General features: G+C 39.0%; 1 protein-coding gene across 1 annotated transcript in view; it reads left to right on the forward strand.

The window, feature by feature from the left end:
* The window catches only part of ZGRF1 (zinc finger GRF-type containing 1), a 78302-nt gene extending 75511 nt beyond the window's left edge, over nt 1–2791 (forward strand). The window contains exons 26-29 of the mRNA XM_043972021.1: nt 740–916; nt 1045–1179; nt 1972–2233; nt 2470–2791. Of these exons, the coding sequence (XP_043827956.1) occupies nt 740–916; nt 1045–1179; nt 1972–2233; nt 2470–2621 (726 nt within the window). The 3' untranslated portion in view covers nt 2622–2791. The remainder of the gene's footprint in view (nt 1–739; nt 917–1044; nt 1180–1971; nt 2234–2469) is intronic.
* The last annotated feature ends 12653 nt before the right edge of the window (nt 2792–15444 follow it).

Here is a 15444-nt window from a genome sequence, read left to right on the forward strand (position 1 = left end):
CTGACCTAAAGTAATGTATGCTGATTCCCATTTACCCTTCAAAGAAATGTATCTTATTGCTGAGGCAGCATTTTTTTCTTATAAAAATTCTTGCCTTTCCCTCCAGTAGGTTATTCTTGCTTATATGTTCTTGAGTCTTATACTTGATAATGTGGGGTATTTGAAAAGCTCTTCAAAATGTTTTAGTATTATTTTAGAACTATTTTCAAATAGATTTCTAAGAATATTTAAGATAGGAACTTCTAAAGTACAATGGTTGTTTTTAAGTCTAAAGCACTTGGAATCTTGATTTTATGATTTATCAAAATAACTGACCTCCAGCAGTGTCATTATGGGAAAACTCTTCTACCATAAACTGAGAAAGAAAAGTTTTTACCGAATTACCAGTAGGATTATCTGTTGTCTGCACTTTTCTTCCTAAGGATCACTATTCAAATTTTGGCCTGCTTTTAGCATATGAAAACCATGTCAGACAACATTTATTGGATAATTGGCCTAAAATGGAAACATTTAAATTCTGTGGTTTGGGAGAATTATATCAATTTATTATAGAAATATTTTTGGTTAACATCTTTGATTTTCAGTATTTATTAACTTGACATTATTTAGCTCTTAACCCATCTAAAGTACATCTGGCAATTTAAAGATTCCTTTAAACATTATTGTTCCTTTTAATTGGAAAAAAAATACGTATGTTGGTATTTTATCTGTCTTGTTTTTCCGCATTTAAACTCCATAGGGTCACAAAGCAATTCTACTGAGAACTCAGTACCGTTGTCACCCTGCTATTAGTGCTATAGCAAATGACCTCTTCTATGAAGGAAATTTAATAAATGGCATTTCGGAAAAAGAGAGGAGCCCTTTACTGGAATGGTTACCAACTCTATGTTTCTATAATGTCAAAGGAATTGAACAGGTAAATATTAATTGTAATTTCTAGCAGAAACTGGATTGTTAAGGCTTTTTTAAATCTCTCTAAAATTTTGCTTATAAAATTTGTTGGCCTTTCATGGAGAGTAATTTAAGACCTATTTTCTATTCCAGATTGAAAGAGATAATAGCTTCCATAACGTGGCAGAAGCTGCTTTTACACTCAAGCTTATTCAATCACTGATTGCAAGCGGAATAGAAGGATCCATGATTGGGGTGATAACATTATATAGATCACAGATGTACAAGGTTTGTGTTACACTCTTAGCCAGATGTGACCGTAAAACCTTCCTATTTGGTATTTATATTTCATACTAATTTTTCCATCTTTGGTTTTTAAAGACCAGTGTCACTTGAAGGATTATAACTGAAATGTTCTGGTTTTGGTCTGAATGGTCTGGCTTTTTGTCTCTTTAATTAAATATAAGCCTAACGAGGTTTAATTAAATTCATTTTACAGCTGTTACAAAAAGAATGCAAATAAACAAATTAGAGGGGAGAGAGTGTGGTGCATGCTTTGTGTTTTGAAACAGATGGTATTGAATTTGTTTTCAAAAATGGGCTTTCATGATTACATTTCAGCAGCAAATCAAGGATAGACACTACATATTAATGTATACATGTTGAAGTACTTTTTAAAAATCCGTTTTCATTTGCAGTGTGCCCATCTGCCCAAAATTTGTACATCAAGAAAAATTCTGTTATCAGTGGATGAATGATTTATCAATGGATAAAATTATTTTGTCTTGGAATTAGTATAGTTTGCCCAGTTAATAACTCAGGAGTGATGTAGCCAAATAAATGAGGGCTGCAAAGGGACAAAGAATTACAAATTATCCAGCACTGTCTAGAAAAAACAAAAATTTGTGCCTGAGCCTTTGTAGCCAACAGCCTCAGGGTTTTGTCATCTGTGCTCAGGCAGCAAATGCTTCAAAAATGTTTCTGCTGTAGGCTGAGAGTGAACAAAGTTCTTTAGTATCCTAACCAGAGACATCAAAGCAAGGCCCTTTTAAAGAGCAATCAATCTTTTCTCTTCTGTAGCTTTGCACCCTGTTTACCTCCGTGCATTGTGACTACCCTAACCTCAAAACTGTCCAGGTGTCCACCGTCGATGCCTTTCAGGGTGCGGAGAAAGAGATCATCGTACTCTCCTGTGTGAGGACAAAACAAGTTGGATTCATTGACTCAGAAAAGAGAATGAATGTTGCCCTGACCAGAGGGAAAAGGCACTTGTTGATTGTGGGGAATTTGGACTGTTTGAAGAAGAACAGACTGTGGGGACGGGTGATCCAACACTGTGAAGGTAAAGTGAGAATATGAGAAATTTGCCAATATCTAATTAAACTTTTTTTCTGGAAGATTTTTCTTCCTTGGGGAAAAAAACAATGAAGCACTGTGTTTTCAGCAAGATTCAGATATGATTATAACTTACCTTCATTTTCTCTCTAACACTGAAGGGGATTTCAGTAGCCTAGTGAGCTATGCCAATATGCCTTCTAAAAAGTAAAGAACGGTGTCCTGTGCTTTTTCCTTTTTCAGGAAGAGAGAATGGATTACAGCATTCAAGTCAGTGTGAGTCAGACCTGAACCTCCTTCTTAAAAGTTATTTGGAGAAAAAAGCAGAAGAAAAAGAAAAAAGTCAAAAAGGGAACTCTAAAAACAAATCTCTTTCACAAAAAGACATGATGTAGTCTGCTACTTATGTAAATTAAAAGGTATTTGATAACAGTTTTTTCATTATTTGAAAATTTTGGATATAGGAAATATTACTCTGCTGTCTTTATGTTTCCCATACTGCTTATAACGGTACCTTTAGATGAGAGGCAAATGTAAATAAATACGTGTTGTAAATAAACACATGATGTTAAATAAACACATCAACAATGATTTCACCTAAGGAAATACAAATTCTTTACCATCATGGCAGTGTGGTGGTGTGGAATAGAATATAAAATGCTACATCTGTTAACTTTTCAAGTTTTTGGTGTGGTTTGTATACTAAGGAAACTAAAATGTCCATGAGGAAATGGCATATACTAGGCTTACACAGCTTCTGAAGGGATTGCCTCCAAAGTCTGTGTCCCCAAACTCCCCCCAGGAGATGGAAGCTTCATCATGGTTCTTTCAAGGTTGCTCTTGAGATCCTTATCAAAGGCTTTCACAATACTGCCCCTTGTTTAGCATATGGGAAGTTATTACACACCTGGTATTTCAAAAGATGGGTAATATGTCCAGGATTTCTCATTACCCTAACGGGCAGTTCTACACCTTATGAATAATTCCAAAAAATGTTCTTTTTGTTGTTGTGTTTTTGCCAACTTTGCTGTTGTTGAGTCATGTAAGTCGTGTCCAATTCCTCATGACTCCATTTAGGGTTTTCTTGACAAAGACACTGGAGTGGTTTGACATTTCCCTCAGCAGCTCATTTTATAGATGAGGAAACTGAGACAAACACGGTTAAGTGATTTACCCAGGGTGGTCACACAGCTGGGTAAGTGTCTGAGGCTGGATTTGAATTCACGAAGTTGAGTCTTCCTGATTCCAAACCCAGTGCAGCACCTAGCTGCCAGTTTTGCCAACTTATGCATTGCTTTTTGAAAAGAAAATAACGTAGGCAAATGCAATTTTGATGTTTTTCAAATATAATAAGATACTTAAAATGGAACAGGGTATTTAAAGTATCCTACATTTATACTGATAATTCTATATAGTAGCTTTCAATTGAAATACTAAAACTATGCCTTCTAACTTTGTGCCCAATTAAAACAATTTAAAATAAAACAACAGGGGCAGCTAGGTGGCGCAGTGGATAAAGCACCGGCCCTGGATTCAGGAGGACCTGAGTTCAAATCTGTCCTCAGACACTTGACACTTACTAGCTGTGTGAGCCTGGGCAAGTCACTTAACCCCCATTGCCCCCACAAAAATAAAGAAATAAAAATAAAATAAAACAACATATATGTATATGTGTGTATATACACACATATACACATATGTACATCTATACATATTTGCTTTATGGTCTAAATATTATATAAACTTAAAACAGTAACGTTTTTATTCTGCTTATAAAATTGGGGGAAATGATTTTAACAATGAAATATATAAAGAAATGTATATGTATAGTAAGTCCTATGGTGAATGTATTAATTTTATAATAATAGGAAATGAGATTATTTTGTTTCTCCTTAAATGTAACATAAATTGCCTAGGCCTCAGTTTTAAACCATTAATTCTGACAAACTGCTTTAAATTACTAATTACAGTTTTAAATCATAGGATTATAGATTTAGCGCTGGAAAGAATATGAGAGGTCATTTAATCCGTTAGCTAAGAAACAATACCAAAAAGCAGTAGAAAGGCAAAACAGAGATACAGTCCTCCTTACCTTTTCACATTGACTTAACTCTGATAATTTGGGCTTATTGTGCACAAAATCACCCTCCCTTGGAAAGAACTCAGTATGTTTGTGCAAACAATTTTGCATCAAGAAATTGTAGTTTCATCCTGGAGAAATGGACTTCATGACCTTATTTAGCCATAAGCTACATAGATACTTGGATAGGACTGTGTTCTCATTGAGTGAGCAAGCACTTCCTTCATGAGTGTAGCTAGCCGCCTATACATGCCATCCCATTCTGTATGATGCTTTTCCATGTCTTCTGTCTTTTCCACAAGTCTTCCATTAGTATCTTTGAATACCAGGGCAACACACATATTTTTACCACATGACTAAAGACCTCTACATTTCTGACCATATACGACTGATGATTTCATGCCATTTCTTGCATGTAAATCATTATTGGCAACATGCTATAGTCTACTTATGGCCATGTACCATTACAGGCTCACCTGCAGTGTTAATTTACTCACAGTGATCCATGATACATAATAACCATATGGTATCTGTGGAAATATTGGCATTAATAAGATGGATGTTTGTATAAAGTAGCAGCTTGTAATCATTAAGCCCTGCACAATTTCCTAAATGCAATCCAGGAAGCCTGCTCTCTTCCTGATCAGTTCTCAGCCCATCTCACTCTTGATCTGCAGTGCTTGTTCAAGATGTGTATTAATGGAATAACTCTATCAGCCATGCCTCTGACACCATAACATAATCCATGCAAATATTCAGTCTTCATCCACTTGGTTTTTCCTTGTGGATTGCTTGGCTTAATTCTTTTGTAAACCTATGAATCTCATTTAGCAGATGCTATGGTGTTTTGGGGCTGGATGCAATAAGGAGAATGTCATCTACAAACAGTATCTGGAGAACCTTACCATCTATTAACAATTCCTCTCACATTTGAATTCTGCACAGAACATTTTCTGTGACAGACACCTTAGGCAAGTATATTTCTAATTTCTGCTTTGTGATACTTATGAGGGGATCCTAAACAAAGTTACCTTTGTGGTTGCACCTCCCAAGGAATTTTCTGTACTATAGATGGGTAACAGTGCAATATTTTTGGTCTTATTGTTTTTTTCCTTAAAGTAAAAGGAGAATTTATCTATTTCTACCCATTCTTATTCCTACATTTGGCAGCAGGTGCTCCTCCAAATGAGTGATTTTTTTTGTATGTGTGTTAAATCATGTCCATGGTAGGAAAGGAAAAAGAGCTCACAAAAACAAAAAAGAATCACGTATCCCAATGAGATTTATTAAAGTCTATTCTTTCCCACTAAACAGAGCTTCAAGAGAGCTAGAAACAGTAAGGCTGCAAATCTTTAAGCCAATGTCAGATCAACTTATGGGGGCTGCTGCTTCAAGGATGGCTTTCCCTTTTTGATTAAGAAAAGCCCTATGTCTGACACAGGCCCCCAATAATGCTTCACCAGTTTTCCTTTCCAATAGCTCTAAGACAGTGATTGATGGAGAAACAAGGTGTTTGTGATTGATTACAGGAGACAAGAGGAAAGGAGGGAAAAGACAGCCTCACTTGCTCCCATGCCAAATTTTGTGTGATCTGTTCTTATAAATGTGTCCTCAGCCGGCCTCTGAGGAGCATCCTAGAAGCCAGGACCCCACTCCTAAGAGGTGGCCCTGAGCCCGTAAAGGACTCCACGACAGAAAAGATGACAAACTTGGTTCATAGCCACAATTTCTCACAACTCTCCACTTCAGTCAATCAAACATTTATTTGTTAAATGCCTCCCATGTCAGTGAACCTGCTAGATGTGTTAGGAATACAAGTTTAAAAATGAAACAGTCGGGGGCGGCTAGGTGGCGCAGTGGATAAAGCACCGGCCCTGGATTCAGGAGTTCCTGAGTTCAAATCCGGCCTCAGACACTTGACACTTACTGGCTGTGTGACCTTGGGCAAGTCACTTAACCCCCATTGCCCCGCAAAAAAAAACAAAAACAAAAAAACAAAAAAACAAAAATGAAACAGTCCTTGCCTACCAAGAGCTTACATTTTGTCATGAGAAATATGACACATAAGTGTATATAGAATACATACAAAGTAGTTTAGGGAGGGTGGGCAGGCGGCAGCAGCTGGGATCAGGACATGCTTTCTGCAGAAAATGGTGCCCTAGCTGTCCTGAAGTAAGGGATTCTGGGAAGCTGAGGTGAGGATGGAGAGCATCCCATGGTAGGTGGCCTGTTTGGAGTGCCATGTGTGAGGAACAGAGCAAGGACCAGTTTGACTGGATTATAGTAGGGTTGGGGATTTAAGGTATAATGAGCCTGGAAGGGCAGATTAGGCCACACTGTGAAGGATTTAAAAGTCGAGCAGAAGGGGCAGCTAGGTGGCACAGTGGATAAAGCACCAGCCCTGGAGTCAGGAGGACCTGAGTTCAAATCTGACCTCAGACACTTAACACTTACTAGCTGTGTGACCCTGGGCAAGTCACTTAACCCCCATTGTCTCACTTAAAAAAAAAAAAGTCAAGCAGAGGAGTTTTCATTTTGGCCTTAAGGCCAAAGGGAGCCACTGGAGTGGGAAGAAGTAACATAGAACTATGATCATGGAAAATCACTTTGGCAGCTGTGTGGAGGAGAGATTGAACAGGCAGGAGGCCAAGCAGGAGGCCGAGGACCTGAACTAAGGTGGTGAACATGTGAGTAGAAGAGACAGATGAGATGTTATGGAGACGGAAGTAGCAGGATTTGGCATTTGACTGGTGGGGATAATGGATAATTCAAGGATAATGGTAAATTAACCTGGGACCCTGGTTCACAGGATGATAATAACCCTGAGAGAAAGATGGACGTTTAGAAGAGGGTTGGGTTTCAGGGAGGAGATAAGTCCTATTCTGGACATACTGAGTTTAAGACGGCTATGGGATATCCAGTTTGAAATTATCTAATTTGGCAGCAGAAATTATCTAATTAGTCAGCTGTGGATGGGTCCTCAGAAGAGACTAGGTCAGTCTTCAGACTCTAAAGCATGCTATATGTGTAGTAAATTGGTCGACATTGGGTCTGGTCTTTTTGTTCAGTATTTTACATTGAAGTGCCTTGTGTATTTGATGTGACCTAGTAGGCAATTGCCTAACACAATGAGAAACAGCTTGTTGGAAAAGAGTCTTTAAGTCTGGATTTACTCCATTGGGTCAAATACTTTTCCTTTTTCTTTTCTCTCTCTCTCTCTCTCTCCTCTCTCTCTCTGTCGTTTTTTTTTTTTGTTGTTGTTGTTTTTTGTTGAGGCAACTGGGGTTAAGTGACTTGCCCAGGGTCACACAGCTGGTAAGTGTCAAGTGGTCTGAGGTCGGATTTGAACTCAGGTCCCCCTGAATCCAGGGCTGGTGCTCTATCCGCTGAGCCACCTAGCTACCTCTAAAGAATGGTCCCTGGCAGCTCTCGCTTGTGCGCGCTCTCTCTCTCTCTCTCTCTCTCTCTCTCTCTCTCTCTCTCTCTTTCTCTCTCTCTCTCTCTCTTTCGGACAATGAGGGTTAAGTGACTTGCTCAGGGTCACACAGCTAGTAAGTGTCAAGTGTCTGAGGTCAGATTTGAACTTGGGCCCTCCTGACTCCAGGGCTGGTGCTTTATCCACTGTGCTATCTAGCTGCCTCTCTCTTTTTTTTTTTTTTTTTGTTTGTTTGTTTGTTTGTTTTTGGCAGGGCAATGGGGGTTAAGTGACTTGCCCAGGGTCACACAGCTAGTAAGTGTCAAGTGTCTGAGGCCGCATTTGAACTCAGGTACTCCTGAATCCAGGGCTGGTGCTTTATCCACTGTGCTACCTAGCCGCCCCTCTTCTTTTTCTTTTTTGTAATCAACAAACACTATAGAATCATCATCTCTATATGTCTCAGTTTCTTCTTTGGCTGAATATGTTATCCATTATCAAGAACTTAAAAGCAGATGTGACCATGGACTCTCTTTTTTTTCTTTTTTTTCTTTTTATGGGGCAGTGGGGTTAAGTGACTTGCCCAGGGTCACACAGCCAGTTAAGTGTCAAGTGTCTGAGGCCAGATTTGAACTCAGGTACTCCTGACTCCAGGGCCAGTGCTCTATCCACTGCGCCACCTAGCTGCCCACTACTTTGTCTTTTAAAGCCTTTTGCAACTTATCTTTCCAGACTCATTATCTATCTTCCTTTCATTTATTGTAGGAGCCAATCAAATTTGCCATTATTGTTGATTTTTCCTTGTCAAATTTGTACCATTGTTCTACTTTAAAAAAACAAACCTGTAAAAATGATTTTGATGATTGCTATATGTATATACACATATATGTGTATTTATCATATATAAGTACATGCAGCTATTTATATATATAAAACATATACATGTAGTTTAAGATCTAGAAGTACTATTTTCTTTTCATTTCTATTTTTTTATAATTTCCTTTAATATTCTAGATTTTTTGTTCCTCCTGATTATTATTATTTTGCTCTGTAAAGAATTCCTCTGGTAGTTTGGTTAGTATAGCATTAAATATATAAATTAACTTTAGTAGAATTATTATTTTTATTGGCATGATCCATGAGCACTGAATATTCTTCAAACTATTTTACATTGTTCTTTATTTCTTTGGGGAACATTTTGTGGTTTTTTTGTTTGTTTGTTTTGTTTTTTTTAGCTAGTAAGTGTCAATCGTCTGAGGTCGGATTTGAACTCAGGTACTCCTGACTCCAGAGCTGGTGCTCTACCCACTGTGCCACCTAGCTGCCCCTGGGGAACATTTTGTAATTGAATCTCTACAAATATTGGGTATATTTTAGAAGATTGGTTTCCAGATATTTTATGTATTCGTAGTTATTTTGTATGGGATTTCCCTTTTTATTACTGCCTCTCAGATTTTGCTATTATATAGAAATGCTGTTGACTTTTGTGGCTTTATTTTAAAGCTTATGACTTTGTTGAAGTTACTGTGTTAATTTCTTTGCCAATTTGCTAAGATTTTTCTAAGTAAACGATCATATCATAAGGAAAAAGGAATAATTTGGTCTCTCCTTTGATTATCTTTATGCCTTTAATTTATGTTTCTTGTCTTATTTATCAACTGAGAAAGTATTTGCAAAGTGCTTAATATACATTCTTGGCACATGGTAGATGCAATGTTCCCTAGTTCTCATTGGTTTTAGGTAGGGTTTTTAAAAAAAATCATATTAAAAAAATATCTCCCTATACCTTTACTGTGTAAATTATTTTGATTTGCATTTTTGTATTATTAGTAATTTGGAGCATTTTTTCATATGTTGTTTTTTGTTTTGTTTTGTTTTGGCGGGGAAGTGAGGGTTAAGTGACTTGCCCAGGGTCACACAGCTAGTAAGTGTTAAGTGTCTGAGGCCGGATTTGAACTCAGGTACTCCTGAATCCAGGGCCGGTGCTTTATCCACTGCACCACCTAGCTGCTCCCATATGTTGTTTTTTAAAAATAGTTCCTTGTTTCAGACTGTTCATACTCTTTCACCACTTCTCTATTGGGAAATGACTTTTGGTCTTATATATTTCTGTTAGTTGTTTAAATATCTTGGATTCCAAACCCTTATCAGATACAAAGGTTTTTTTTCCCCACAGCCTACCACTTCCCTGATTCTAGATCCTTTCATTTTGCTTGTGCAAATTTTTTTCAATTTCATGTAATTAAAATGATCTGTGTTATCTTTGGCAATTGCCTCTATCCTTTCTTCGGTTAATAATTTAACACTCATAGGAGTGAAAGGCATATGATGTCATCTTCTAATTTTTTTATGATAGGAGCTTTAATAGTCAGGTCACATATCCATTTTTAATTTATTGAAGAATATGGTATAAGATGTTGATCTAAGCCTAATTTATATCAGACTGCTTCCCAGTTTTCCCAGAATTATCAAAGATGCTGATCAAAGACACACTAGGTAATTTGTTTTCATGAACATGATGAATATAGAGAATGGAAAGACTTATGTAAACTGACATAAAGTGAATTAGGCAGAGTAAGGAAAACATACACAATGACCACAAACATATAAGTGGAAAGAATGACAACAAAACGATCAAAGCTAAAAGTTTTAAAATAATAATGGCCACGTTTGGCTCAAGTAGGAGATGTGAAGACATGACTCTTTCCCCATTCCTTCGTAGAGACGGCAGCCCACAGGTGTGGAAGGTTGCATACAACCTCAGTTTTTCAACATGTTGGTTGATTTCGAGGAATTTTTTTTCACTTCCTCTTTTTTTGTTAATTCTTTGTTATAAGTGTAGCCTCTATAAGCTCTGGGCCACCCTTATCCCAACTCCCACTCCTGAACCCGAGTCTCTGGTCCCAAAACAAGTGTAGTCACATCAGTTTCTATGTATATCTCTGATATACGGGTATTGTAGTTCTCTAGTGTCATCAATTTGAGCCCCTTCAAGTGTGAATCCCCTTGAGGATTATTAATTAAGAATCATTTTAGGGCAGCTAGGTGGTGCAGTGGATAGAGCACCGGCCCTGGAGTCAGGAGGACCTGAGTTCAAATCCGGCCTCAGACACTTAACACTTACTAGCTGTGTGACCCTGGGCAAGTCACTTAACCCCAATTGCCTCACTAAAAAAAAAAAAAAATCATTTTAGTTAGCCTGCCTTAAGTAGTTTTTATAATGGTGTTTTCCAAGGTGGGTCTGCAAGAACAGTTGTTAGAAAACATCCCTCCAAGAGGGGCAGCCAGGTGGCGCAGTAGATAGAGCACAGGCCCTGGATTCAGGAGGACCCGAGTTCAAATCCAGCCTCAGACACTTGACACTTACTAGCTGTGTGACCCTAGGCAAGTCACTTAATCCTCATTACCCTGCAAAAAAAAAAAAAAAAGATAATTAAGGGAAAACATCCCTCCAAAAGGGATTCCACCACTACATACAGAGTCCAGGGGAAAGTGGGCTTAATGCTCTAAATTCGACCCATTCTCCATTCATTTACTTACTGATCTTCTCAGCTTCAGCTGTAGATGTTTGACTTGGTTGAGTTTCATGCCAAGTGACTACCAGCCTTGTTTCTATTTTGGAAGACACAGCTCTTTCACTCTTAGTGAAGTGATATTTTTCATAATCTTTCATCAGGTCATTTAGCAGATTACTCCTTTGCTACATTTTCATTTACAGAAAAATCTGATTGTTAAGGAGAGTTCATCAATAATTGATAATTCCATGTTAATACTTGGAGTGACTTAATTCCCAAATGCAAATAAAAGAATCTCTTATAGTGTATTGAAAGTATCAGTATCATAGATATAACCTATATCAGATTACCTGCTGTCTAGGGGAGGGGGGAGGGAGGGGTGGGAGGGAGAAAAATCTGAAATTGTAAAGCATGTATAAACAAAAGTTGAGAACTATCTTTACATGTAATGGAAAAAATAAAATACCTCATACATTAAAAAAAAAAAAGAAAGTATCAGTATCATTTCTCCCTTGATAATTTTATTTGTAACTTTTGTTTGTGAAAGGTGAGTGTTGTGACTGATAACTTGTACAGAGAATTGTATCTGTGTGTGGCAGTGCTTACTAGTCTATGTGTGTGATCCAAAACAGCAGCTGATTTTGGGATGCCCTGAGCAAACCCCTAGATGTTGGCTGCTGTTGACTCCCATTTAATTGAGAGAAGACAGCTGTGAACTAGCTTTACACTAATCTGATTTTTTCCCCATTAAATAAGGGAAGAACTGGAAATTGGTGATTTACGGGGAGGTGATTGGACTGTAAATAAAATAATCGTTATCAAAAATTAGCTTGACACTGATTGGAAATGTCTGCTTTGTAATTGATGATGAGTGAAAAGAGTGTTTTAATATAAGCTGTGTTTTTGTTTTACAGAATTAGAATTTGATTACAAGCTATAGAAGAAAAAATATAATCCCAACTGTACCTCAGTCTTTTTAAATGTTTGGTCCTGAAACATTGTTATTTTTTAACTTCTTTGTTTATTTCCCACACTTATTTTAAATTTAGCTCTTTATTCTTTTGTTTCCCAAATTCTGCCTATACTTCCTGATTTAAGGTTGATCTGGGACTAGTAAAGATAATATTTAGGCATCATCTGAAATGCTAAGGAGGTGAAAGACAAAAGCAAGAAACAGCACAAATCAAAGCTACTGGGAAGAACAAGGATCCCTAGTTGGGGGGTTGGGCATCTCTTTGATACCAAACTGTCTTATAGGGGAGCAATCAAAGATCATAGATCTGGAAGGGGGAAGGGAAGGGAGGAGAAAAGAAGAAACCTTTACATGGCTCCTGCTATGTGTCAGGCTCTGTGCTAAGGGACACAAAAAGAGGCAAGAGACTGTCCCTGCCCTCAAGAAGCTTACAGTCTAATGGGGGGCACAACATGCAAACGTATACAAAGCAAGCTATATACATCAAGTAGGAATTAATAGAGGGAAGGCAGGAGAATTTAGGGATTAAAGACTTTCTGTTGGAGATGGGATTTTAGTTGGTCTGAGCTGAGGAAGGAGAGTACCCCAAATATGGGGGACCGCCAGAGAGATGCCGGGAGTGGAGAGATGGAGTGTCTCATTTGTGGAACAGCCAAGAGGCCAGTGTCACTAGATGGAAGAGTACGTGTCAGGGAATAAGACGTAAGAAGACTGTGAGGATAAGATGAGGCAAGGTTATGAAGGGCTTCCGATGTTAAATAGCATTTTGTATTTGCTCCTGGAAGCGAGAGGGAGCCACTGGAGTTTATTGAGTAGTGGGGGAGACACTTTAGGAAAAACACTTTAATGGCTGAATGGAGAATGGACTGGATGGAGTCAGGAGGGTCGGGAGAGACTTGAGGCAGGCAGACCCACCAGCAGGCTACTGTAGTAATATTAGGTAATGAGGGCCTCCACCAGAGTGGTGGCAGTGTCAGAGGAGAGAGGAGGTAAAATCAACAGGCCTTAGCTCTGATAGAAAGGGTGAGATAATGAGGAATCCAAGATGACTCTTCACTTGGGAGCCTGAAGGACTGGGAAGATGGTAATGCCCTCCCCAGGAGTGGGGAAAGAATGAGGTGGGAGGGTTTAGGGGAAAGATGATAATTCTGTTTTGGACATACTGAGTTTAAGATTTCTACTGGACATCCAGTTTGAGATGTCTGAAAGGCCATTGGAGATGAGAGATTAGAGGCCAGTGGAGAGATTAGGGCAGAAAAGGCAAATCTAGGAATCATCAGCATAGAGGTTAAATTCATGGGAGCTGATGAGACTACCAAGTGAAATGATATAGGGCAGCTAGGTGGCCCAGTGGATAGAGCACTGGCCCTGGATTCAGGAGGACCTGAGTTCAAATCCGGCCTCAGACACTTAACACTTACTAGCTGTGTGACCCTGGGCAAGTCACTTGACCCCAATTGCCTCACACCAAAAACCAAAACAAAACAAAAAAAGAAATGATATAGAGGAAGAAGAGAAAGAGGGCCTAGGACAGAACCCCAAGGGATACCTGCAGTTAAGTGTGATCTAGATGAAGATTCAGCAGGTTTGTGTTTCATTTTGTCATTTTAACCCCAAGGCACACAACGCTTTAAACGTTGGTGCTTAATAAATGCACATTAGATTAGAATTGATTCAATTGAATCTCCCTGAGAGGAAGTCAACCAGATATGATAGGAATAATATGTACCAGCATTGCCCACCTCTCCCCTTCCCTCCTGTGCTAGGGATTAGTTTTCTATAAAAGGAGGCAAGACAGTCCCAGGACCTCACTGGTTTCCTGGACAAAACTTCTCTGTCTACTAAGGACATAACAGAAGTCCCACCTGTGTCATCAGGGTCGCTTAGACTGAAGAGCATGTACTTTACCACATCCTACCTTACTAAGCAGACACATTTCCAAATGAAGATGAGAGCTGAGTGCAGAGCATCTGTTGCCTCTGTATCCTCATTGCATACTCTTGCTATGTTAGGGCAACCTCAACCTCCTTTTGTTAACTGTGACTTTCAAATGCTTCATTTGGCCCCCACGTGGAACCTGATTAGAGTCACCTCCAACGTTTCTCTCTTTTTTTACATTTTGATATCTTTATATCATTGTAATTGTTTTCCTTTGTAATCCTGTCTATTTTATGCATCCAAAAACATAATTTTGAGGAGTCAGACTGCTAAGGGGGTGTTTGACACAAGAAAGATTAAGGACTCTAGCCCAGACACGGTGCTCTAACCTTGCTTAGATTATCTTGTATTCATTTGCAGGTCATATTCCTCAGGAAAAGGTGAGCTCCTTCAGGGAAGGGGCTTTTTAGTTTTTGTCTTTGTGTTCCCAGGACCTAGCATAGTGGCTTATACACAGGGATAGGGACTGGACCTGTGATTTCACTGATCTGGGGAATTCCCAGGTGAGAAAATGCCTTTCACCTTCTCTGCAATCTATGATCCTAGAAAGTTACATAGAGTACTGAGAGAGGTTCAGTGACTTGTCCAGGGTTACACATGTGTGTCCATAATAAATAAATAGATATATGTGTGTGCGTGTGCACGCTTGCACAGACACACACACACACACACAGAGTATGTGTCACCCACTGCATCTTGGGCCATTGCCAGTTAGCTTGACTTCTGTCCTACATTTGGACTTGGATGATTCTGGAAGAGAGAGTGAGGCTGTCAACTCTGTGCAACTGCCTCACTTCAGTCACCCTGTGATGTCATTGGTTGTCTTAGAAAATGAAAGACAACGCATTAGGAAGGTACTTTCTGAAGGGAGAAGTGGGGCCTCATTTGGTTCGGTTCTGGATTATATGGAATTCTGCTGCTGCTTCCTCAAGAACCTAAAGGAAAGCTAAGGTCAGTAATCTGAAAACTTCCAAAGCCTAAGGAATCTGGTCTAGGGCTCAGTCTCAGGATTTCTCCCCATCTGAGCTTTTCAAGGTCCTGACCTTGTTTGGAGTCTGGGCAACACAGCTGCAAACTCATCCCTGTTCATAGCTCCAGTAGACAATGACTGGCTTCACCCTGGTCCCTGCTCCCTTCCCTGTACTCAGTTGTAGGCTCCAGCTCTAGTTCTGGGATGGATACAAAGCCACCCCTGGTCTGGGATCAGAGTGCGATAGCATTAGGCTTTCCCTTGGTCTATGGAACTCCCTGCCAACAGTGGATCATCCAAATGCTAAATAAAATACTTCTGCACTGG

The sequence above is a fragment of the Dromiciops gliroides genome, chromosome 6, assembly GCF_019393635.1.
Source record: "Dromiciops gliroides isolate mDroGli1 chromosome 6, mDroGli1.pri, whole genome shotgun sequence".
Classification (NCBI taxonomy): Eukaryota; Metazoa; Chordata; class Mammalia; order Microbiotheria; family Microbiotheriidae; genus Dromiciops; species Dromiciops gliroides.